Genomic DNA, 27,620 nt, shown 5'->3' with positions numbered 1-27,620 from the left:
TATCGTTATAATGGAATACTTGAATACATGTTCTTTGTATCATTCAACTTCTGACTAATGTTATCAAAGTGCTCTATAAATCTGTAGTCTCTTTAGTTCCTCACACAAAGTCTGCGTTTGATTCCAGTGGAGAAATAAGAGCAAAACAATTTAAATTACAGGGATGGGATACAGTAGTCCTTACTTTACAGACATATTTGTGTATCAGTCAAATTACAGATAATTATAATTTTACAGACCTGATATATCCATCAAATTTTATCATTTTTATTATTTTTGTGAATATAAAAGTATAATTCAAATACTCTGATTTTGCAAAGCAAATACATTGTTCTTGTTTCTTTGCAGGACCAGGTTAATGAACTATTCATGTTCTTTAACCCTTTTGACACCAGACTAGCTTCAACACTGAGGCTGTTTTCAGCATTAAATTTTGAAATTGCATACTTCTCTACATAATTTTGTCTCAAAAGCTAATGGTCACGCATCATATCTCATTTTGTGTAGCATACCCGAGGAGTGGTAAACTCTTCAAAATCGGATTCATCAATTTTTTTTACTAGAGAAACAGTTGGTTTAATTTTTGTTACAATTAGTTTCCCAGACAACATTATTTTTAACTATAATGTGTTTCACTGAATGTAGCATATACTACTGTAAGATTGATTACATTCCTGATCCCAAAGCCATCCCAAAATGAAACTTACATAACAGAGATTACATTTAACTTTATAACATACCTCATTCCCACCAAAATTGAAAATACACTTTTTTAGGTATTCAAGGTCAAAGGTGAGCTCAAAATTAAAATTCCAATATTTTCATATACAACTATTTTTAAAGAAAACTGTGCTCTCTCAGCTTCAAAAGAAGCCCAAGATGAAAGTTATACTACAAATATAGGAAAAGTTATGAATTTTTGTTGTTGACCTTGTAAGCATAAATTTGACATTTTTATATAGTTGGCAACCATGCTTTATGAACACCCTGTATCACTGAGGGATAAAATTTTACACGTGTAGGTTACTTCATGTCCTCCACCATCCTACCAAATTTCATGGAAATCTGAGATGAACGGGTTGGGAGCTGTGATGATTTGGCATGGAATGATCCACATGTATTAACAATTAGAGAAAGAACAACAAAACACACACACACACACACAAACTTTTTTCAAATGAAAATGAGGTTTTCCCCGACACCTGTGACACTGCTGGGACTTTACATTTGAAGATTGACACATTAGCTGGTCACATTTGTGTTGAACAAGTGATCATTTAGTTTCACTTTCAGCAAGAGGAATGAAGACAAGAACTATGACCATGCCAGTGATAAAGTTATTCATGGCACAGCTTAAAGCTTACAACTCGATAAAAACATGACTGTCCGGAACATTAAATGAGCCACAGATGGTCCCACTGTCACATTTATGTAATTCTCCCAATCCAACATTGGCATAAATACACACTGCCCTGATCTGGCATTTAAGGGGGGGGGGGAGGGGCAAATTCCTCTAGGTCTTTCTCGCTGCGGCAGCTGCAGATCACTGTTGCCTAGTTAGCTTTTTTGGAGCCAGATCTGACTCTTTCGTGCACTCGTTTGGCTGTGAACTATGGCACCCGCCCCCTGACACACTATGATGCCACCACTGGCTCCGGCACACAAAGAACAACTTTTGCCAGGATTGTACATTTTGCACGTGGCGTGATATTATTATATTGGCTGCATCACCCACCCCTCTTACCTCCCCAGCTACTTTTATAGCGCTGTCGCTAAGGTGAAGATGACAATATTGTAATCCGGGAATCCTTTATTTTTGATTTCATATGAGCATCAGTGTATTATTGAGATGGCGATGCCACCAAATATAGGTGGTGAAAATTAAGAATAAATTGCCATAACTTTAAAGCTAACGGTAATAGCAGCTCACCCCCCCCCCCAACTTTATGCAGCCTTTGTTAATCTAACTCCTTGAAAGTCATCTTTAGCTCTATCATGGTGAAATTTAGCTCTTTTATGCACATCAGGTTTGGCAACACTGCCAGGATGGCCGTAGGAGGCAAGGAGAAATACATTAGGCTTATGGGACCATTATTTTATTCGTCCTCTCAGGAATATCAAACATCCAATGACGTAGAAAAGTACATGGACGGAAATAGGACACGTTGAATGATGTCATAGTAGGAGGAAAAGTCAAAACTACCACTTGAAGTTGATTTCCCATAAGGAATACATGGGATTCTGTAAATACTTATTAATCATAATTTTCAAACATCGTGTCTAGCTTACTAATCAACTTGAAAAACAGTTTCCACTTGGAACATGGAGAGAAATTCGTACTATCTTGCATATTAATACCTTTTTAAATAGCAGTACCCAATCCGACAATACTGAAATAAATGCACAACTGGTGCGTAATTGTCCCTCTTGGCCTTAAGTGTTAAGGAATACTTTGATTTTTATGTTGGATTTGAAGAATATTTGATTTTAATATCAGTGAATTTTATACCATTAAAATATTGACATTAGTTCACACCTAATAAACATGAATTTGAAAATCCGACAATTCTTTCAGACTTAATTTCAATGGATTTTTATAATTATATCTATTTCAAACTTGCCTGTTTTCTGCAAGTTATTTTTTTCCTGAAACAAGTACATTCACATTACATTGGCAGATCCATCAGATCTGTCAAATGAAAGAATCCAATAGCACCTAACGAATGCAAAAAAAAGGCCAACCCACTACTGGTCTTGCCAAACACATCAAATACCATAGCCATAAAATTCAATAGGCACAAGTCGAACACACTGCCCACTCACTTATAGACACCAAAATAAAGGAAACGCATGCAACAATGCACTTCCCGCATGAGTTGAACATCGATAGCGGACAAGCACCCCACACTTGAATTCCCCTACTACAACAGTTAACACCGGGAAATAGCAGACATACAGTTAACAACAGCACACCTAGCGGTGGCCGGAGAACTACAAACAAAAGATGCACGCTAAGCAACAGTACAGCAAGTTTCAACGAGGATGATGGCAGTGGCCACTGAAATTAATAGAACAAAGAAGAGAAAGAAACAGTTTCGCGGATAAAGTGAGTACTAGTTTCTCCATATTTATAACAAGTACATGTTAAAATGCAGCACAGTTATACTGGGTGTCCCACTTACTACCGAACCTGGCATTTCTTTAAAAAAATTGACACTAATGAAGATTTTGGAAGGAAATTTGAACAGGAGGGCATTGGTTGTATGAGAAATTAAATGTGTATGTAGTGTGCCACCTAATTGTTGCGATGCAGAGAAGTGGTTCGTCAGTCAGCCTGTTTTCTACCTGACCTGCCTCTGCTGGTCTCATTTTGTTTGTCATTTGGCTAAGTGTGTCTACATAATATGTTATTGTTGGCGAGTGTTAGTGTACGTATGCATGCACACAGGATAGTTAGTAGAGTACTGCAGTGGACCACTTTCGCTCGCTCATACTCAATTGAATCTCCCACGCTCGAGCGTGATTTGCTCGAATATATAGAATATCAAATATCATTTCAATGTGACAATAATCGTACAAATATATATGTAAAATTCATGCTGGTAGTTTCAGCTCATAATCATCTATTCATTTTCATATATTACTATGTATTCGTAATAATAGACTAAATTACATTTTAACATGGAAATGATGACTATGTTCCCTCTAGTTTCAATTTCACTGCATCATTCACTTCACGAAGCATATTTGAAGTCCCACTACCACAGACAAATTACGGTTGTATGTGAACTACTGGTCTTCAAGCGTATACCGATCGTTTGCATGTTCGAGTGTTTTTCGCTCGAGTAAAGAAACTGTCGATTCCGTAAGCCATCTGTGGGAACTATTAGATGAATGAGCAGCACTCTAATAGTTGGAAAACCAGCAATTCCTGGAGAACTATGGAACCAGATATCCACTGAGTAAGTCCAGCATCTGATTATTTTTTATGGGGTATCTGAAAGGGGAAGTTTATGTAAATGAACTGTGAACCATAAGACACCTTGAAAGCAAACATCAACGAAGCAATTCAGGCAGCTACAGCAGACGAACTTGCAAGGACATTTCAAAATATGGTGCACCAGGTTCAATATTGCCTGAATGCAAATGGTGGCCACTTTCAGAAAATGTTATGATGTCATCACATTTCTCACAAACTGAAGTAAGCCCGCTTCATATTCCGTTGCAATAACTTCACTATTATCAATTTTTTTAAAGAAATGCTAGGTTTGGTAGCGAGTGGGACACCCTGTATTATTCTATCCACAGTGGCTTCACGAAATATAATATTGAAAGCAATACTTGCCTAATATGCCAAATAGATTTCTTTTGGCACAACCACCATGGAGTTACAGAATCATATCTTTATAAATGTGTTTCATATATAAAAAAATGTATGTATATATATTTACCCATGCTGAGGTCCACCATTATTAACAATGTTCATTTTACTTATTTGATCTTTCAGTTTCTCCTTGAAAGATTTGTGAACAGTCCTGTACAGTTCCTGCACTTGGTGCTTTGGTAAGACAACAGCCACAGCTTCGTGTAGCTTTGTGAAATGTTTTGAAATGGCACGGAAGCCCTGGGAGGGGACAGGAGGTTTCGCGTCCCACTGACTCAACTGAACACTTATTAAACTATCAATTATCGATAACACTTTGTTTTCAATTTCCCGCACATGGCCACGCACGTCCCGATCGAGCGTCTCGAGATTGCTCAACAAATGACTTTGCCGCGTGTGGAGCAGAACACCGAAATGGGATTGTATCTGAGGAATGAGCCACAACACTAGCTGGAGAGCACGTGACGCTAAGGCAAGATTAGTGCTGGTGATGGTTTTCAGTCCGGCGACGTGAAGAGCTCCCGCTCCTAGCACAAGCTGGCAACTTCTGGAGTTGAAAGACTGAAGCAACTCGACCACGTGCCTCAGCAGATTCGGTGCCATCACACTTAAGTCTTCAGCACAGGCACAATATTCCACCATCATTTTAAGAAGCAACAACACTGTTCTGTAAGAAGGATAACACAAGATTTTACTTCAAACTGAAAGAGCTATTAATAAGAGCTTATGGTACAAACAGCTGAATTAACTAATAACAGCAAGTTGCGACAATTACAACTTGAATCTGTGACCTGGCAGTTCCCCCAAAGCCAGCCTCAAGCTTCAGTTATTTTGCAACCAGCTGAAGTACACTGTATGCCAGGGTCCTAGGGCAGATCTCTGGTTGCCACTTGGTTCAAATGCAACACAAAAACAGCAACAAAAAAATACAGTAAGACTGGTCCTGACCTTTTAACCCATTCCGAGACTTACTATCAGTTTGTCAAAAGTTTAAGTCCACTTTATGTGCAGACAGGCTAATCGGGACAGCCTAGAACAGCATTTCTCAGCTGCTAAGGCATGGGTCAGTATCCCAGGCCCCATCGTACTTTTATACTTATCAACAAGACATAACTAATACTCTTTATGATTTATTAATATTACTTTTAAGGGCACATATTAATTAATGAATAAAGTTAAAAGAAAACCAGAAAGATATTTATTAGTAAACTTGTTGCAATCGAGGCATTGTCTTCTTCTTCTTCCAGGCTGCAGTCTCACAAAGGTTGAGAACCACTGACCTAGAGTTTTAAAGTGAGTTCTAAACCTGGCGATCAAACCAGAGACCCCTTAATTACAAAGTGACATTGTTAACATTATACCACCAGAGGTAAGGATCATCATTGGGAATTGGTTGGAGGCCGGGGAGAAAGCAGATGCAGCACTGTCATTAGGTGTACTGGCTACCTCCACTACTTACACCAGTTCCCTGGTGATGACTGAGAAGTAAAGAGCTCAGGACCAGTTTTAGTGTTTTTTCATAGTGCTATTTTTGCAATGTGTTTGAACAAATGTGGTGTAAGAAGTATTTTATTATTAAATTTAAAGTAGTAGTTGTCTAAAGGACATGAATATCTATACATATATTTAAAAAAAATTGTTATGTTCATTATTACTTATTGGTACGAAAGTCCTATCTGAGTATACTCTAGACCATCAAACACTATTAATGTTATTATCACTGTGGGCTTGGCGGCATTAGCAAGGAAAATAATATTCCTATCTATACTTTAAAAATATAAACCTCTCTTTTACGAAATGGTATACATAAAAATCTCTCAACAAATAAATGGATGAATTATGTCTTAATTTTATAAAAATACATAATGTCCGAAAAGTCCTGCCACACCATTCAAGTTCAAGACATGTCTGAAGATTTTCATGTTTCTACACCTGCAAAAATGCCTTAATAAACTACTTAGGTAAATAATTGATAGGTGAAATTGATTTCCTCACATTGCACAGAATCATTATAAATTTATGTAAGAAGTGATTTTCAACTAGGTGCTATGAATTAAAAAAATTAAAAAATACAATACCATCGTTTGTGCTATTTATGTTTCTTGCCCATCAACAGGTGCAAACAAGAATAATTTTGCAGTTTAGAAGTACTTGAAATATAACTTTGATTTAATGCTGTGAATATTTGAAAGACACATACCCTATTACTGCAAACTTCTCTCCTTTAACAAAAAGATCTTCAGCAGGTTTCTTATCTCCGATCTGAGACTCACATTCTCTTTTAGGCAGTGTAAGTTTTCCTGTAAGACATTTTTACAATGTCATCAGCAAGTATTAATTAAAACTCATTTATCTCACGCTAATTGAATACAAGAAATACATTTTTAAGGTTTCTACGAGCAAATAAACACATTTCTTTGTTTGTTCGGGAGAACACATGCAGAGATTTATCAGATTACAAATAAATGTCTGACATAGGGAGCATGTGTTCTCCTGAAATGTTGTATCAAAAATTGTGTTTACCTGTTTGTAAAAACTGTAAATTAAAAGAAAAAATGTACAATGCAAGCAATACAAACATACAAGAAGAATTCTACTCAATGTGAGTAGTATCATATTGATTTTGAAGGAAATTATCACCCAATGTCTTATGCTACATACTGGGCAATACATATTTTCACCTATATGAATAAAATTACTTTAAAAAAAAATAAGGAATTGTTAGACACCAATAAAGTACCAATACAGCAAAAATTATTGATACTGACATCCCATTCATATGGTACAGTGTCTGCAAAGATCTAGAGTAGTGCATTCACCTCCATGAGTCTAATTCATTGTGCCAAACCAAATTCCTTGAGCTTTCCATGTTTTTTCAAATAGCTTTCGAGACCATTTTTATAATGCTTGAACTCAAAGATTTGAAAAAAAAAAGAAGTTACAAGCATTTATACTTGTTGCAAAAGTTCAGGGAAAATGATAAACTGCCAATTATTAAGTATACCGATATAAAAATTAAATATGTTCCATGGGCTACAGGTAAAACTGTGACATAATTTTTCATCATTATTATAAATATTAGATCTTGTTTATAAGACAAAACTTCTTAATTTCATTTCAAGTAATACAATACCAGGTCATTACAACACTTGCACTTGCAACATGTCACCACAATAGCAACTCCAGGGTATGGAGTCATGAATTGGCAACTCTCTGCTCCTTGCTCCAGCTGGTCAGTTGGAAGCACGAATGGTCACCCAGGGATCGGGATTAAGACGATCTCCAATCTACCAGGAAGGTAACCACCGAGTTGCAACATGCCACCGCAAATAAAATCAAATAAGTTATAATAAAAATTGTCCAAAAACTTTAATCAACGTTCGCGTGCGTACATACTTATTTGCACAAGTCAAAAATATAATGTGTTGGGTCCTGCTCACTTGTAGGCAGTGATGAGTAACTTATTTAGCATGACAGAATCCGTGCACCGCCTTGACCGTTAATCACAAGACCTCCCCTGCTTACCCCAAATGCGAGGCACAGCTTAACAGATTGTTCTTTTATACAATGCTAGCAACTCATAACATAAAAACAACACAGGATAAAATGATAATTTATATGACAGATCAATGCTAATTAGCAATAGTAAGCTTTGATTAAGTTTGGCAACAATTAAGAATGTCAACGTGGAACTTTTGACGTTGCCATATACACGTAACATCATTCCCCACTCCTAACATAAACAGCCAAAGTGAGAGAGAATTGCTTTGACATAATGTTATAATATTAAACTTTGTAGAAATAAAGAAACTGATTTTATAAAATAATTCATATTTGACCTTGCACATAAAATGATTAAATAAAGATTTAGTTTACGGATTTATAACGAAGACTAAATTACTTCAATTTTGTCTATTGTTGTGAAATATCGGTATTAGGAAGAAATGTATTTAACATGCTTAAACAGCTTCTTGGATTTGACAAATAAAGAAATCGTTGCATATACTATTTGGGATAATTATTAGCCTATAAAATCTGAATTAAAAGTTGCAAAAATATGCGAATAATATAACAATGTAAGACAAAACAAATATATACAAGAATTATGAAAAACAATTAAGTATAAATATTATAATCCAAGTTCATAACTTGAAAGCATACACATAATAATCCAGTCCCTGTAATAGAGTCCCGTAAAAATTTTAGTTATGATTTGTCTATCCAATGGAACCTAGTAGAATACATGTAGGAGAGTCAGAAAAACTTGGGTAGACATCACCATATTCTGGACCGGGTGTTTTAGATGCCATTTTCCAAAATGGCCGACAGCGACAATATTTTGCTTTTATTTCCGCTCCTGAAACCGTTAAAGTCATAATTTTGGTGTCTAAATATATGTTTTGAAGGGTGAGAAATCGAATAAAAGGGTTCCTGAAGTTGTCTGATTGTTATTTATTTCAGAAAATCTGTATTTTTGTTGTTTTTTTTGGAAAAATGTCTACTGGACTATATTACAGGGACAAGAGTATAATTTTGGTTTCATTTATTACACAATTAAACACGAGGACTACTTAACTGTATGTTTAGAGTGATAAAGTTGTCATAACTGAATTATATAATTCAAAATTCTAATAATAGTTTATGTTATTTACAGGTTAACTATCATTAATTAAAAATTGATGAGCCAAAACGGATACCGGTAGTAACTAAACTGACAGATATTCAACAGGAAGAACAAAATATATTGTTTGATGTGCAGAAGTGCATTATTTGTCAGTTAGTAACAAGACAGTTACCACAGTTAATGGTAGAAAAATAATTCATGAAGCAGGCGACATAAGAGATGACATAGTGGCGAAAAGACTGAAAAGTGTCGCGGCTGAAGAAGTGTTTGTGTACAATGGGACAAACCAGTGCTATAAAACGTATACTTTTAAAAATATAACTTGATAAAATAGTGGCCGAATGATCGGAACCTTCCATTGCAGAAAGGTCGTCCTGCACATTATTGGAAAATATCTGTGTGGCAGTGGTGCAAAGGATGCACTTATCGAGTACAAAGTGTTTGGTGTTAGAACTGCAGAACCAGTAATGAATGGAAGTCATTATGTCAGATCGCTCAAGGGCTTACTGATTCTTGAAGAAGCTATATTGAAAATAAAATGGTCAGCATTTTAGAAATGTAACCCAAAGAAAAATATGCTATTACCATTCAACAAGCCCAAAAATTGAAAATAAGTATTTCAACTAAGAATGTGAAAACAAGCCCAACAGAGTTTAATAAACTTTTAGCAACCTTAGCAGTTTTGTACAATGACTTTCAGAAATTTTCCAATGATTGTGCCACTAAGTCCGAAATGTGCCGATACTGGGATACATTCCTTTACGTGGTAAACTTGTTGAAATTTCTCATAGCGTCTGACAGAGATGGCGATTGGAATAGCCACCTTCAAGCTATTCAGAACCTTCTACCTATATTATGTGAATTTGACAGTATTAACTATTTAAGATATGCATCATGGTATCTGGAAAAATGTGATGGTTAGAGGAACAGCATCCTGAAGTGTATCAGAAATTATTTCAAACAGGCCATTTTGTAGTGAGGCAAACCAAACGATCATTTAGTGCTGTGTCATCGGTTATGAAATTGGAGCAAACTATCCAACGATCTTGAAAGAGCTCTAAAGGAATAATTGGACAAACAAAGCAACAAATGTGTGTCACTGAATGGGAGTTGGTATATCATGAGGTACTAGGAATAAGCAACTGTTTCAGAGAAATACTTGGTGCTGATGATACCAGTTACAGTGAGGTAACTCTTCATCGTGAATTATCAGGAAACTTCGAGTTCAAAGATGTTAATGTTTGTGAATGCAGTATTTGAATTTATGAACAGTAGAGGCAATCCATATGAAACATCCATCCAGACCCAACTTCATAACTTTATCAGTAAACAATGTGTACCTAGAGAGGATGCTATCCGCCTGATGAAAGTGAGAGAGCATGGAGTGGAGAGTTATTAACTATTCAGAAGTGAACGTTTCGTTAAGAAAACTACAAAACTTTCTGGTGTCATCACGATGGTAAAACTCCCAACAATGATGGGTAAAACAGTAGTGCCTACTCAGAAATCGAAGACAACACTTGCTTCCCTAAATAATAATATTGCTGCAGCTGATAGAAGTATACACATAGCTAAAGCACGAGGAGAAACAATGAAAGATATTTTGAAATATGATCTGCTTCCAACTAATATGTTATTTGATGATAATGGCTACACAACAAGACCTGTAAAGTATCTACTGCTTCACATTGGAGAAAAAACTAGATCCAACTGATTACTGTTTTCAAGAACGTGAAGTCATGAATACTGCTGTCGTAGTTGATTTTATGTCACAAGTTCACCAACTCAGAACTAAGTATATGGGAACTTTTAAAAGTATATTTGATAAAGTCTGGACTAATGCAACTCAATACTACGGAACCAAACGAGTGGATTTTGTATTTGACAGCTACATCGAGCAGTCACTAAAAGAAGGTGAAAGAGAAAGACGGAGACCTGCTGATCCAATTGAAATGATGACAATCGAATGGGACACTCTAATTCCTATACAGATGGACAGATTCTGGTCTTCAAGTAAAAACAAACAGTTGCTTTAATTGTCCGCGGCAACCGGTTTTATTGAACATGCAAAAACGACTAACTTCACTACAGTGAAAAGTGGAACCATTACAGGAGACAATGATACCAGAGATGCCTTCATAGTTATGAACAAAGAGCTTCAAACTTGCTCTGACCTTCAGACCTTTCTAGAAGAAGCAGATCCCAGAATGATACTCCATATATTCCATGCTGTTCAGTCAGGCATAACATGCCTCATAGTATTATCTAATGACACTGATGTAGATGTTCTCGTCCTTCGATATCTATTTGAACTATTCACGAAAGGATTGGAAGAAATATGGATTAAACTGGGAGTGGGTGACAAAGTGCGTTATGTGCCTCTACGCACACTGGGGAGAAAACTGGGAGCTACGCTTTGCAGCACTTTAATTAGGGTACACATCGTTACAGGTAGTGATGTTACAAGCAAGATAGGAACACAGCCATCTTTACTGAAAGCATCACCAGAAAGATTACTAATTGGATTTGCAGAAGAAAATACTCTGTCTGAAGAAGCACTTGATAAAGCAGAGGAATATCTTGTTCAAGTTTTACATCCATGCTCAAAGTATAAGACATTTGATGAGCCTCGTTATTCATTACACAAACAGAAGCACATATCTGAGCTACCACCCTCATCTTTCTCAGTAAGAAATGGACATTTGAGAAGATGTTTCTTTGTTCTGCAGGAATGCTTAAAACTTTCACGAAGCTACTTTCCTGATGGAACCCTGCAACCAACCGATTATGGATGGTGAAAACATGCAAATGCCGTACTAAAGCCTGATATCTGCCTTCATAAAATGCCTTCTGAGCTACTAATATAGTGTATTTGTAATGAATGTATTACTAGTAGATGTAAATGTCGTATGAAATATTTACCATGCTCTGAGTATTGCAAATGCGGCGAAGAATGTAAAAGATATTGTGGGAGAAAAATAAGAAATTATCATATTATTATGCAGATTGTTGCAATATCTTGTAAAAAAAATTTAAGTTCAGAGTTTTCATAATTACCATGTGTTCTTTATTGGAATATATTTTTTTTAATGTGGGCTTTATTTCATTATATTTTTTAAAAAAAATCCTTTATGTTGTGTAAATGTAACTTTCCAAATAATTGTAGTCAGTATTTGTTCATATTATCCTTTATAGATAAAAGAACAGATTTTCTGAAATAATTAGCAATCAGACAACTTCAGGAACCCTTTTATTCGATTTCTCACCCTTCAAAACATATATTTAGACACCAAAATTATGACTAACGGTTTCAGGAGCGGAAATAAAAGCAAAATATTGTTGCTGTCGGCCATTTTGGAAAATGGCGTCTAAAACACCCGGTCCAGAATATGGTGATGTCTACCCAAGTTTTTCTGACTCTCCTACATGTATTCTACTAGGTTCCATTGGATAGACAAATCATAACTAAAATTTTTACGGAACTCTATTACAGGGACAGGAGTATAAGATATATTCCATAATATAACTGAAATTTGCCTAACATGGTGGTCGTTACATGCTGATTTCACTTTGATGGATTTCAGTTGAAAAAACAAGAGCACATATAGTGTTTAATACAGTATGTTGCTTTCTAAAAGGAAATTATTTCTCACCTGTTTCAACGATGTGATCAACTAGATCCTGAAATTCAGTTGGTACATCTGCCCGCTTCCACCTTTCATTATCCAAGATTAGGCTAAGCTTAGTTTTCCTGTCGTGATGGAAGCGCTGAACAAATTTACTGGCCTGGAAAATACATTTGATCCAAATTCTATTATCATATTATTGATATCCTGATTTTGTTTAGCAATAATACAAAGGAAACAGTACAGAAACATAATTATTTACTGGGGTTAAATACTGATTATGATGTACTGGTATCAGAAGATACTGGTTGACATTTATTTACTGATACTTTCTTGGTATTGTAGTTTTTCATGGGATCTCACAAAATTCTGCACGACACTTTTGAGGGGTGTCATTATCATGGAAATTATGTAATATTCAAAGTTTCTATTTATTTTGCACCGTATTGTGTGAAAAACTGGCTTTTGTAAGTATGTAACATATATTTTAACATTCTCATGTAATTCTTGGTCATTTTAAAGCGCAAGTAAAAGCAAATGCCTTCCCACGGATGCAGACAACGAGACCGGGAACCCAGAGCACCAAAATCCCGATGCGTGGCCTAAGAAAGAAGTACCATGCCGACGCCAGAGGAGCAGAAGGAAAAGCCCCATTTGAACTAGCACCAACACTAATCCGAGTGGGAGAAAGAGGACCACAGCACACGCAGCAAGACAGTACATGCCTGACAAAGCTACCAGACAGGCAGCGAAATCAATCGCTAACAAAAACTACGTGGAAAAATGAACCATAAGCTTATTAGTGAATTACCTCTGTCTGCGTATCCGCCAAAACACATATCTTTAGATACAAAGCAAAATTCTTGCTATATTAATGCATATAATTGGAGCAACTTATTTACACATTAATAACTAAGTAATGTTTTTATTAAAAAGAAAAACCTTTTTCTAAAAACACTATAAATGCTTACTTACGAGAAAATAACTAAAGAGTATGGCATAAAATGTGGGATGAGAGCTCCCCGTAGTATCGAGAAACATTTTACTGAGTATGAGAGAGAAGGTTCGGTAAAGAAAAAAAGCAGAGGAAGAGAAGGGTGTTTATAGTATAAGTTGTAGTTGTAACAAAGAATACATCGGACAAACTGGTAGGAATATGGGTATAAGGTGGAAAGAACATGACAAAGATATTGAAGAGGGAGTCCCCAGAATGGACCTCTCGGAATATGTATTAGAAAAATCACATGAATTAAAAAAGAGGGAGGTTATTAGGAGAGATCATAAACCAATAAGTAGAATGTTTACGAGGCCGCTTACCTATGTAAGGATAGACTTCAAAAATTAAAGAGGGAAGACGGGAATGTTGACGATATCTGGATTAGAATGTTTAAAAGATGGGAAGAAGGTAAAAAGAAAAACAGAATTGGATTCCATGTTACGCCAGAGGTTTTCCGGGCTAATCAGCAAACACGAGACTTCATGTTGGATATGATGCAGGCTTCGAAGGAAATGGAGGGGGGAGGGAAGCAGAAAGGGGGAGGGAAGCGGAAACGGAATATGTCGACAGCTTCCAGCATTCCATGATAACCAGTTACTGCTATGGACATCGGTCGGTGAGACATTTTAACTGCTTAGGAGGAGATTTTTTATATTGCACTTTTGGGACTGCTTAATGGAAGGGATACGTAGTATGGAAGTTTTTATTAAGGCTTAGACAACATTCACAAATCATGTTTTAAACCACATGCACCTTTTAACGTAATCCTTGTTTCAAAAAAGTGAAGCGGCATGATACCAATGCCAAAAAAAAGCCTGAAGAAGGGGAAAGTAGTAACCCCAAAACGTTGCTCTAATCAGCACTGGACTACTCGCTAATCGCAAGTAAGCATTTATAGTGTTTTTAGAAAAAGTTTTTTTTCTTTTTAAGAAAACATTACTTAGTTTGCCTCAAGTGAGTAATACGCACTCGTGCTATTATGTGTTACACATTAATATTAACCAACATTTTGAACAACTTTTAATTATTACAATATTCTAGCACTGGTAGCGATGGGAATCTGTAAGATTATCAGTATGGGTATCAATTCAAAGTAATATTGGCTCAACCATATTATGTATTTACAAATGCACAAGCTAATGAAATTTATGTTCCCCCCAGTCAATTATTAATGGGTAAATAGGAGTGACCCTGGTGTACTGCACTGATGTGAGTTTTTGTGCCTTTGTGGTATAATGCAATGCACAGGCGAGAACCTTACTCAAGGCAACGATCAGATTACATTGAATAACTTGTCAAAAGTATTGGAAGAGGTGTGAATGTTAAGTTTTACTTTATGACTTCCTGAAAAGTTATTGAAAACTGTGATTCAACCAGGAATCAACCCAGGTCTTTGGCATTCCATGCCGATGCTCTATTACAGAAGTGCCAACCTTAGATAACCAAGTTTAACATTCTTTTGAAACACTTGAACCAGTTGATTTCATAAAATCTTGTATGTAGTTATCTCAGCTTTAATTTGTATATTCTGGGAATTAATGTATCTAGAAATATGGAATCAAACCGTGGCTATAATGTGACAAAGCACATCTTCAAAATGTTCTTCAGTAAAATTTGTAAACCGCTCACAATTTTGCAATAGTTTGGCTGGTTGGTTGATTTGGTGTTTTAAGTCCACTTTATGCACAGTAAGGCTAATCAGGACTGGACCTACAATTTAGTGGGATCCGAACCACTATGTGCCTCCACCGGGTATCAAACCTGGGACCCCTTGATTATAAGGTGCGACGTGCAATCGTTTGGCATGGTCAGTTAGTTTCATTTCTTGTACAAACAAATTTTTTTTATGAGCAGATGAAACTTTTGATTTTGTGTTGCTGTACTAGTTTATGCATTGCTTTTGATGGACTTTGTTACATGGCATCCCCAGTGTCCAACAGCTTTATTTTTATTGAGTTTCGACACACACGCTCCTTTCAGTGCTTGCAATGAAACCTGTTTCTAGAACTTTTTTGATAAGCTCACAAACTTTAATACACTGTTGAATGGGAATTTCTGTAAATTGTTCCGAGAACTTCAACTTCACTACATTTGGGTACTTTTCAGCTTCACAAAACCCATGTCCAACAAGAAAATTACATTACCTTCCAGAATTGAATGAACTATACTGCTACTGATAAAGTATCAATATAAAATTTACCCATACCGATAACCGATATTCTACGGATCCGATACAAAATTCCAAATGGTCTTTGAAGAACCTGAATGGTTCATTGACCTCCTTAATAAATGTGTGTTTTGAGGTGACTGCAGTGCAAAAGTAGTTGCATATATAGACATTTACTTTTTTTAAAAAGTAGGGCATAAAAATTATAACAAAATGGGCAACATGTCTATATCGGCCAATAGAGTACCGATTAATCTGTCCCATCCACAGAATATATTGATAATCTACTTTTTAAAATTTTGCAATCAGCATGAATCTTTCAATATTCTACTTTCCCCTCTTTAAAGAATACACACCTGTACTTTGAAAGCAGCTTTCAAAGCCGTGCTAGATTTCCCACTTATTCTTTCACAATTGTCCACAAAGTCATCTATCACTCTGGCTAGATCACACACTTGCACTGGAGAGGCTCTATCCAGCAACCCCTCCCTTGACTGGGTGCACATGAGCTGTGCACAGCGTTCGTGAGCATAGTCACACACAGAGGACATGAGATCCTTCAACTTCACTTCCACCTGAACATGTTCTTCAGAAGACAGAAGATTTTCAGATGATTCCGACCTACAAAAGACAAGACCATTTAAGCAAAACTAGAAGAGAAGTGCATTATTTGGAACCTTAGGGAGATTTCACACTGATGCAACAAGTGTCACGTTGCCTGGCTCAAGTAACATATAATTTGAAAATCCGTAAGATCCATTGTGGAACCCTGATTTTAGAGTTTCCTGCATTATACAGGGTGGGCTAAAATTTAGAGTTGGAGTTGACATGTAAACATGTCATGTTGACATGACCGAGAGACCTAAAGGAAATCGGTAAGGATGTAAAAGATTTGATTGATCTTGTCCAGGATAGGGACAGACGGAAGGCTTGTGTTGCTGCAGCCATAACCCTTAGGGTTTAAGAAGGCTAGAGAGTTAGTTGACATGTAAATAGCTTGTTATTAGTTCAATTTCTATATTGCAGGTACATATTATAACTGGGTCATGGGAGATTCATCATAATGAATTTCATGAAGGAACAAAAGAAAATAGTGAAACTTTACTTTCAAAATGACGGGTTCATTATTTTGATACAAAGAGCTTACTGGTGCCACTTCAGTGGAAGAAATGGACCTTTCAGGTCCCAATTACTTCCTGTGAGGATGTAGGTGTAGGTGAACAAACCACATGCACTTGAGCAGGTCAAAGAGAATATCCATGCAGAAATTCAATCACTAGAGCTTCAAACATTGTTATGAACAGGGAACGAATTTATATGTAAATACATATTTATGTACTAACCTGAACCTGAAATCTGTTATATCTTGCATTATCTTGGTGCATAATGGCACGTAGACTCGAAAAATCATGTTTTTATTTTCCATGTGTGTACATATATTAGGTTTTGGCTCATATTTACATATTTTAGTTATTTTTACATATTAGTTCCATATTTCAGAACATTTCTCAACATGTTCTGAAAATGCAATAACTACATGTCCTCGTGTGACGGAAAAAGTTGGGCAAATTTCTCGTGAATAACTGACAAAGTCTGAATTGACGTTAAACAAATGAAAGTTTACGACCTATTTTATACCCTCCAATTGCATTAATTACAAATTTTCTGTCATCCGAACAATCTTCCCCCCCCCCTCAATATTACACCTAGCTACTGTTTGCTTTGCTATTGTAAAACACTTAAAATTCCTGTTTATTTACAATTGTTGTTCACAAGAAAGAATGAGGGCTCAAGCATTGACTCCTGGTTGTTACAAACGTTATTTTGGCAACGTTAACTCCAGCAGTCATTGCAAATTTGAAATACACTTTCATTACTTCTTGCAATATTGAATGCAGTTTTAGTCAATATAAATTCATCTTAAGAGACAACGGAAAGAAATTCACAACAAAATTTTGTTATTCATTGGTTTGGAAAAAGAAAATGAAAAAAAATTGTGTTGTTTTACAATTAATGTCAATGTAAGCGTGCTGTATTTTATGTAGCTTGTGTGGCGTCTTCTATTATTAAAAAGGTATTTTTTTTAAAATTTTAAGCCCATATTTAACTCCATATATTGGTGAAAATAACTAAATATGTATCACAGTTAAGACATGTCTCTATGTTAATAAAACATTAAAATACTGACCAAGGCAAAATTTTAGTATAAAAATATATACACTAAAAATTAAACGTTTCCACCCTCTAACAGGATCTTCTTCAGAAGAAACTTCACAATAAATTCTAACTGTTTGTTAAGATTTGAATTCAGTTGAATGTAAATTTATTGTGAAGTTTCGTCCGAAGAAGAACCTGTTAGAGAGTGGAAACGTTACGTTTTTAAAGGTAAAATGCTCCCCTGTGCTATGCACCATGCTATAAAGGCATACAGGGGGTGTGGGGTTAGGGCCCCACACTTTCTTGATCACGGCCGAAGGTGGGGGTGATGTGATCAGCACCATGCCCCTGGCCTCCTTTACTCCCCAGAGTTTCCTCCAGGTACCCACTTTATACGACGCTGGGTGGACGACGCAGCCACTTGAACAGGTGGAAAAATTCCCGGTTCTCCCCTGCCAGGGATCGAACCCAGGTCTCTTGCATAGTAGTCAGATGCCCTAACGACTGAGCTACCATGGCTCATTACATTAAGTTACGTTTTTAGTGTAACTTGCAGATTAGCAAGGCTGAACTTACAGTCAGTATAATCCTCTCTGGGGCTCGTGTTGTGTGATCCATATATACTTTTCATCCTCATCTTTGCAAATTTGTCAAAGGTCGCAGAAAAGAAAAGTAAAATAAGTCAAATCATTCAATCATTAAATGACAAGTTGCATTTTTGTTGTGTTGATGTCACTCGGACCAAACATTTTTTTTTAAATAGCATTAAATCTTGCCATCTCATTCACCAAAGTATTGATGAATGCTTTCTACAGACAGTAGGGCGAAGTGCCTATTCAGTGTGGTCAAATGTTGCTACTCACTTTGGTGTGAAATCGTCATGTTTTGCATATAACTGTTTAATTTCATAAAAATCATTACAGGCACAGGAGAATTGATTTTAAACATAACTAGAAATATTTCCATTAAGAAACAACGCTCATCACCATGCAAACCCACAACTAAGGGTATATTTCAAAGTATTGAGTAAACATAGCACTTACATAGACAATCGAATACTTGGTGCATCCTCTTCATCACATTCATGTTCAAAATTGGAGCCAGATGTTACAATAGCTGCTTTATGCATCACATCATGGACAGACTGAAATGATAAATAAATAATTGTCTGTGATATTCTAATGTAAACAATTCATCTAACAGAATTTAAATGTTTATGTAGCATCCAAATTGAACCGTAAAGCACCTACATGCAGTGGCAGCTGGTGGCCTGACTTTATGGGTGTGCACTTCAGCCTCGCATCCAGAAGAAGTGTTTTATAAGCCTCTAAAATACTCGCTCCCTTTCTTGCGTCCATGATGATGCTAAATGTATTGGTAACCTACGTTATGAAGACCTTTTACTGCAAATGAGGCAATGGGAGAGTTTTATTTCTAAAAAAATATTATTTTTTACAAATTTGAAATACCACAGCGAATTTTCAGTCGATCATGAAAACAGTGATGTTATTGGGTATAGATAATTCAACATTCGATAACCTGGCAAAATCACTATAAACATAGAAATGACTATCTACAATATTCAATATTATTGTATATTTGCAAAATATTTAGTAAAAACTTTTCCCTCACTCCGCTGATAAATGTGAAAAAGAAAAATAACAACAAACAACAGGGTGGTTACTCCAGGACCACAATAAAATTCAAGTAAAATTGCCGATTTTCAAGGCGAATATTCCCAAAATTCATGGGTAGAAGCAGATGTTTTCTTTAATTCAGCCATTACCGCCTCCCACCCCCCCCCCCCCAGCACTGAACATATCAAAACTAGCGTTGATTTTTATGCACACTATTAACTAGATATTGTTAACAGCATAAATTATACAGAATCCAGTGGACCCTTGATTTTATGTTCCTGAATTTCAATCCTCGTTATCCCAATAGATCAAAAGATTGTAAAATTTCCCCAGATTTTACATTTTCCTGAATTTTATTTAATTTTAAAACTTGGACCACTGAAAAACGTAAAAGCAAGGTTCAATATATTGTATTTACAAGTATTCTGGAGCATCCTCAATGATGTAGTGGTACTTGTAGTCAAGGGGTCTCAGGTTTAATTCACAGCGGAGGCACATTGCACAGTGGTTCAGGGTCCCACTTTAAACTGCATGCACATGCTCTATTAACCTGTCTTGAGTATAAATTGGACTTAAAAAAATAAATGAACAAAAGTAAGTATTCTACAGGAAGTGTATCCCATCAATCTATCAGTTTTGGATACTATATACCAATAATTTCACGAAGGTAATATTCATTTTTGGCATGTACCTTTACTTTCATCAAACTTTCACCAGGAGGTTGGACAAGATTTGGGCTAAAAGATATTTTTCAAGGTGTTCGTACATTTGTCATAAGAATTCCTTGACCTTCAGGTATTGAAGTTTTTATTAATTAGATCACTCATGTATATTTATTATTATACACATTATTGCTTGAGTTTTAGGTCCACTTTTATGCACAGATAGGCTAATTGGGACTGGAGCTACAGTTTAAAGTGGGATCCGAACAACCACGTGTCTCCACAAGGTATCAAACCCAGGACCCCTTGATGACCAGGTGAAGACGTTACTACTATGCCATTGGGGAGGCTCTATTTAAGTGACGAAATTTAAACATAGTAAAAATAGATTGTGTCTGTGGATAATCTGGTGTGGGTGAACGAAACTTATTTCCAGTTGCTTATTAGAAGGGACACAAATTTATGGTAAATAAAAATTGACAAAAGCGGTTAAAAAATGCTAAATCAGTGGTATATAACAGCGGTGAAAAAAAAACAATTCATGTCACTCCTGAAGCAAATGGTTGGAGACTTTTGCATAAGTGACCGCATGTATATCCCGAAGATTATTGGTAAACTGGTGCAACTTTACATGCAAAAATCTGCAAGGGAAAAAGCAAAAAAATAAACTATGGTCTTCAGTTGACTCACACCCATGGGCAATTATTCCATGGAATGAAGGGAATGAGTCATTCCCTTACAAAGTTGAAGTATTAACTGTGTTTCTGTGGTCAATTTATTTTTAGTTTCATTCAAACTATTCTTATGTAGTCATATATCTACTTGTACGGCCTATTGTAAAAACCGCAAGTCACGTGTCCTCGTTGTAGCAGACGACCACCAGTGTCCGCGTGTCGCTCACCCTCGGCAAAGGGAAGGGAGCATTCGGCATTCTTCGTAGATCTTCGGCGTAGGGAACGCATGACTGCCACTCATTCCAGTCTCACAGTTTTTCTCGAACTAAATCTGCCAAAAATAAATTATTTTGTAATATTTTTTCTTCATTTACAGAGAATTTTGTGTTGTCAGTTATCGCAGTAAATTTCATGTGCGTAATTTCTAGAATTTGTATGAAAAACATAGGTTTAAAAATCATATTTAACATTTGACAAATCAGTGCAGTTCAATTGACTCGAAGGGAATGAATCCACATAACTCATAGGCTGGACCTACAGTTTAAAGTTGGATCCGAACCTTTATGTGACTCCACCGGGTATCAAACTCTCTCTCCCTTCATTTCAAGGCGACAATGTTACCACTCTACCATCCAGGAGGACTTATTTTCAAATGAAAAGGGTGTGTGGTGCAGTGCAGGTTTCGATTATATGAACAATTTACTTAAACATCACAGTGTCATCGGCAAAACTCAAATCCACGCTGAAATTCTCCTGACAACATTTGCAGATAATAAACTTGCAAAAAGATCAACAGCACCAACTGGAGATAATGAATCAAAAAAATTAAAGTTTTTACAATTAGTTGATAAAAAGAACGCAAAAAATATTTCTGGAGACATATTCTCTATTCTTGGAAATTAAGTTATGATCAACATTTGACATGGCTCGTCACAGAAGTGAAATAAGTGTCGCTTATTCCTCAGATCAATATATCTCGATGGGAGTACAAAAACCTTTGTTTCACTTGAAGAAAGCTTTTTTGAATTTTTCAAGTTGGTTTAAACAATTCCCGTGTCTAGTGCTAGAGCTGAACGATCATTTCACCGAATTCACAGTTAATGTAGAAATACTAGGGGTGTGCGGGAAGGAATTTTTCAGGTCGGGATGGGAAATTTTTTAAATCCCGATGGGAAAATTTCACAATTTTAGACAAAGTCGGGAAATGTTCGAAATTTCCTGAAGCTCTGGAAATCTCGAATTCTACACGTCATTTTCATTTTAAGTGATTGTTTTTGCATTTCTGGATTAAAATAACAATTTCCGATAAGTTTCAGAAACTTAAAATGCATAAAACAGAGAATTAATGACTTTTTAAAATGACCATTCAATATTTCCTGATTTTTCGGGATCCCGCACACCCGTAAGAAATACCAAAGGCCAGTAATTGAGAAGCTGCTAAAACTGAAATGAAAATGCAGACGAATTCTACAATCTAGTGATAGAAGAATTCATAAAGAAGGCATTAATAATAATAATAATAATAATAATAATAATGCTTTTTAAAATTTCTTACGATATGTGCTTCCCTTGCTGTAAAAGTCACGGACCACCCTTGCTCACACCCCATAAAAAGAAGTACAGATTAAAAATATTGATACCTTTATTCTTTTGAGAAGCAGCAGTAGCGTAGATGTTGTCTTCTTAAGCAAGTGAATCCAGCCCTCGAGAGAAAGCACTTGCAACTGGTCCCCTAGATTGTTAGAACTGTCTTCCATTTCTGCCGAGTCACAGGCAGCCACTTCCTCTATCACAACCTGGAACAGAATGTTGATGTTGTTACAATGGCATCACTAACCAAATTGTAAATACTAACATTAAGAAATGTACATTTTGTCACTGAAGCGTTTTATTCAATCAGCATCAGCAAACCTTATAACTGTTGCAGTGAGAGTGGGCTTACCAAGATAGAATTTCAAACTGAATGTGCCAGATAATTTTCACATTTAGATAAGTTGAAGTTTGACAATTGGTGCACTGCAGAGCTACAATCAATATCATGTGTGACATTTTTTTCTTGTATGTACATATTGCTTGCATTGCAGAATTATTGTTCTTGTAGTTTAGGTTCTTACAAGCTTTTATTGTATTCAATAGCCAAGCACTGAAAGAGAAGCCGCATATATTTGCCGGTATTGGTGGTTGCTGTCTTTTCTTTCAAAAGTATTGTTGTTAAGAGTTGTTTCTTCTTCTTTTTTAAGTGGCCTACAGCTCAGTGAGTTCTGTCAAATGGTTTTATTGTCTGCCTTGTTGTTCTTCTTTTCTCCAAGACTCACTGGAACAAAATTTCAGGTGCTTTCAAGAAATCATCAGGTCGTCGTCGGAAAATTGTTTAAAGCTAGTTGTATTGTGACAGGTAGTTTACCTGTTAGCACATTCTATATGTTCCACGTAACATGTTTAGTAAAGTACCATTTCAGATTTTGTCGAAAATCCCAAAGTATGCAAAGAAATGTCACAGTCCATTGATGGGGATAGCCGGGCACCTCGCGTTTTGTCCTGACACCGCAGCACCTGGACAGACGGAAGATAGCCAGTGGCGCAATCACAGGGGGCATTACCCCCCCCCCCCACCAACCATGGTCGGAAATCAATTCTAGAAGGGAGGGCAAGGGTGCAAACATTGAAGTAAGCTAGTACAATCTAAGAGTAGCAGGACAAAATGATACTCAAGATGTTATAGTTTTAGTTTTCATATATTTCTTTTTTTCTTCCAGATGGCCAAGGGCACCTGCAGGAGAGGGAGAGGCAATTGCCATCATCAATTTCAATTTTATGTAACAAAAATATTTTTTTTTTCTCGTAAATTTGTAAACGTTCAGAGCCGTAGCTAGGGGGAGGCGAACAAACTAAATTAAAACTATTTCTTTTTTTGCGAGCGAAGTGAGCAATATCATTCTATTCTGTAATGCATTGTAAATTGCTAGATAGAGAAGTAAGACCAACTATGTACTTCAGACTGTTAATGCTAAGCAGATTGGTCTTAAATGCATGGACAATTGCTTGGATGAAAAGAAGCACGCACATTTCATAGATTTATATAATTTTTGCTGTTGGTTTGTTATGAAGTGGATGAATTGATTATGTAATGCATTTAGACAATATGTTATATATATATATATGTATTAACTTTTCTAACGATGGAAGCGGCCCCGGCACCCACCCAGCTTGAATAACATGAGTACCTGGGGGAAACCCTGGGGGGTAAAGGCGGTCAGGGGCATGGTGCTGATCACATCACCCCCACTCACGACCGGATCAAGAAAGTGTGGGGCGTTAACCCCACACCCCCTATATGTCTTCATGGCATGGTTCTATGCACAGGGGAGCACTTTACCTTTTTTAACCTTTATTAAAGAAACTTTGAATACGTACACAATTTAGTGTTAACATGTTGCATATGTATTTTGTTATTTTTACGTCGCTCCATGTCGCATGTGTGTAAAACATACTGTATGTTGTACATGAAAGTTATACATGTCATATGTACAAAAAGAATTATATTCGTCATGCATTTTCTGTCTTTCAAAAATATTTCAAATCGTTTGACCAACATAAATGCTTTAGCACAGACTTCTCCCCTTTTTGCGTGATTTACGAGGATAATAATGTCATTATTATTATTGGCACGTTTATCTTGGAAATTGCACCCCCAAGACAAAAATTGTGGTTGCGCCTCTGCTAAAACATGCATGCATATTTCATGCTTTCTTCATTTTTAGCATCGCATCTCCTACATTTTATTCTGCACCCCTTCAGCACCCCCAGATGATTAATCCTGGCGGCGCAACTGATTGTCACTCTATCAGTATGGGTATCTCTGTGTATTGGTAATATTACTGATAATGCTTTTGTAAAGTAAATGTCTAATTAAGCAGTTCATTATAAAAGTAATCCTACTGAAGCATTTGCTTACATACATTAATTGAGTGAGGAAGTGAATGATTGTTCTGCAAGAATCATTTGCAATTTTCCATTGGCTCAGTTATCAGAATCAGTAAATTTTATATCAGTAGTTCATCAGTACTGGGAAATATTCAATGTTAGTTCACTTTCTGAAACCAAACTAAATTAAGAATAAAATGACCTCCCTGTGTACATTAATTAAGGATTACAGTTACAGATATTTGTGTAAGTTAAACATCTTTTCCAACTGTATTGAGGGTTGCTACGATTTTTTGATTATGATATTTCCTGACATTTCCAGGTTTTCCAGTCCAAAAATGAAATTTTTCCAGACACGTTTATCATTATGATTTTTGCTTTTGAACCTTGTTTTTCAATTAAATATATAATCCGTTAATTATTTTGAATATTGACTTTCACAACTCTTTTTTTTTTTTTTTTTTTTTTTTTTTAGCAAATTTTATTCTACAGGGTGGGCGAAAAGTCCCTTTACATGTTAATAGCATAGTAGAGTTAGACATGTAGATAAACATTGTTATGAATACAAAACAGTATATTTTTTAAAATTTCAACATTTATTTTGAATAAACAATGTCTGGTTAACATTAACATTTATTGTGAAAATAACATATTAACTTTGTTACAAGGGTTAAAGGTTCGTTGATCAACAACGTCAGTGTCCATTCCTCCATGTTCGATGCAAAGGTTGATGCGTCGCCATGTTCTTGTGTGCATCCGCTGCAGCATATCAGGGGTGATCATTTCAAATGCCTTGCGAACTCAGTCTTTCAGTTGATCGTCGTTCACGTATCGTCGTTTACGAACGTCTTCTTTCATTATGCCCCATAGTGCATTGTCCGGTGTGGTGAGGTCTGGGCTACGTGGAGGCCATGGCAACGGTGCTGGAAGGTCTCGTGATCCACGTCCAATCCAGCGGTTTGGAAACAGTTCATTTAGCCATTTGCGGACACTCACAGCAAAATGTGGTGGAGCGCCGTCTTGTTGAAGTGTAACGATGTCAGCTATTCCTCTTGCCGTTAAGTCTGGAAGCAACCACGTGTTAATCATGTGAAGACAGCTGTTCTGGTTCACAGGATCATCAATGAACTATGGTCCAAGCAGATGGTCTGCCGTTATCCCTGCCCAAATCATAACATGGGGCGGATTGCACTCGATTTCCCATAAAAGTCTAACTGTACTATGCTACGAGGTGCATCCAGAAAGTAAGTTTCCCTATTTTTTTTACAAAACCAACACAGTTTCAGGAAACCATTTATTGGCAACAGGTACAGCAAAGGTTCAGCTATTTTTCAACATAGCAATCACCAGAATTGAGACACTTGTGGTATCGTGGTATCAACTTTTGGATCCCACTGACGTAGAACTCTGCCGCCTGTGAATGGAACCAGCGTGTGACAGACGTCTTCAGCTCTTCGTCGTTGCCAAAACGCTCACCGGAGGACAGGAATTTCTTGAGGTGCAAGAAAACGTGAAAATCGCTGGGAGCCAGATCAGGACTGTAAGGTGGATGATCAAACAACTCCCAGCCAAATTCCGTCAAAACAGCTGCTGTGCGCCGAGCCGTATGTGGACGAGCATTGTCATGGAGGAGCACAACACCTGCAGTAAGCATGCCACGCCTCTTGTTTTGAATGGCACGTCGGAATTTCCTTAGTGTTTCACAGTAATGGTTAGCGTTCACCGTTTCACCTCTGGGGAGGAAGTCAATGAGCAAAATGCCCTTCCTGTCCCAAAACACGGTGCACATCACTTTCTGTACCGACAGCGTCTGTTTGAATTTCTTCTTGACCGGAGATCCACTATGCCGCCAATGCATTGACTGCTGCTTGGTTTCCGGGGTGAAGTGCGAAATCCACGTCTCATCGCCCGTGACGATCCTGTCGAGGAAATCATCGCCGTCATCATGGTACCGTTGCAGGAATGTCAGTGCTGCTCCTGAACGTTTCATTTTGTGTTCGGGTGTCAGGTTTTTCGGCACCCACCTGGCACACAATTTTTTGAACAGCAGGCGCTGCGTGACAATCTCATGCAACACGGATCGCGATATCTGCGGAAAAAGGCTACTCAACTCCGTAATCGTGAAGCGACGGTTCTCTACGATGCGCTGCCGCACCAGCTCAACCAGATCATCAGTGATGAGGGACGGACGCCCACTGCACTCTTCATCATGGACACTTTGACGACCTTCCGAAAACTACCGACACCAGCGACGCACCATCTGCTTACTCATAATGTTCGGCCCATAGACCTCACAGAGCTGACGATGAATGTCAATTAGCGCAATGCTTTGTGCATTCAGGAACTTTATCACCGACCGAACCTCGCATGCGGCGGGAGAAGGAATACGAGCTTCCATTTCGGACCACTGCTGCCTCGCTAGTGGCATGCGGCGGGAGAAGGAATACGAGCTTCCACTTCGGATCACTGCTGCCTCGCTACTGGCGCCGGGCAGGATCTGTCCGCCTGGCATATGATTGATACGTCTTAGCTCTGATGCGCATGTGCAATTTACACGGCTCGTTATGTTTACTTCCATGGGAAAAAAATAGGGAAACTTACTTTCTGGATGTGCCTCGTATTAACATGTAAAGGGACCTTTTGCCCACCCTGTACACACACAAGAACATGTGAAAATTCGAAGAGTAAAATGCAAAATTACAATCTGCATCAAATGTATTGGGTGCTACAATCACGTGCATCTAGCCTTCAGGCTAAGGTAACAGAGG

General features: G+C 37.0%; 1 protein-coding gene across 5 annotated transcripts in view; it reads right to left on the bottom strand.

Moving 5' to 3' along the window:
* scat (VPS54 subunit of GARP complex scat) overlaps window positions 1–27,620 on the bottom strand; it is an 80,267-nt gene that overhangs the window by 787 nt on the left and 51,860 nt on the right. For all 5 annotated transcript variants that reach the window (XM_083118692.1, XM_083118694.1, XM_083118690.1 and 2 more), the window contains 6 exons: window positions 22,569–22,724; window positions 18,999–19,099; window positions 16,155–16,419; window positions 12,662–12,794; window positions 6,585–6,684; window positions 4,452–5,051 (listed from right to left, as the gene is read on the bottom strand). In XM_083118692.1, coding sequence (XP_082974818.1) covers window positions 4,452–5,051; window positions 6,585–6,684; window positions 12,662–12,794; window positions 16,155–16,419; window positions 18,999–19,099; window positions 22,569–22,724 — 1,355 coding nt within the window. The remainder of the gene's footprint in view (window positions 1–4,451; window positions 5,052–6,584; window positions 6,685–12,661; window positions 12,795–16,154; window positions 16,420–18,998; window positions 19,100–22,568; window positions 22,725–27,620) is intronic.

This window comes from Lepisma saccharinum, chromosome 3 (assembly GCF_977018435.1).
Source record: "Lepisma saccharinum chromosome 3, izLepSacc3.1, whole genome shotgun sequence".
NCBI lineage: Eukaryota > Metazoa > Arthropoda > Insecta > Zygentoma > Lepismatidae > Lepisma > Lepisma saccharinum.
The sequence above is the reverse complement of the archived record's forward strand: the minus strand, read 5'-3'. Positions and strand labels throughout refer to the sequence as shown.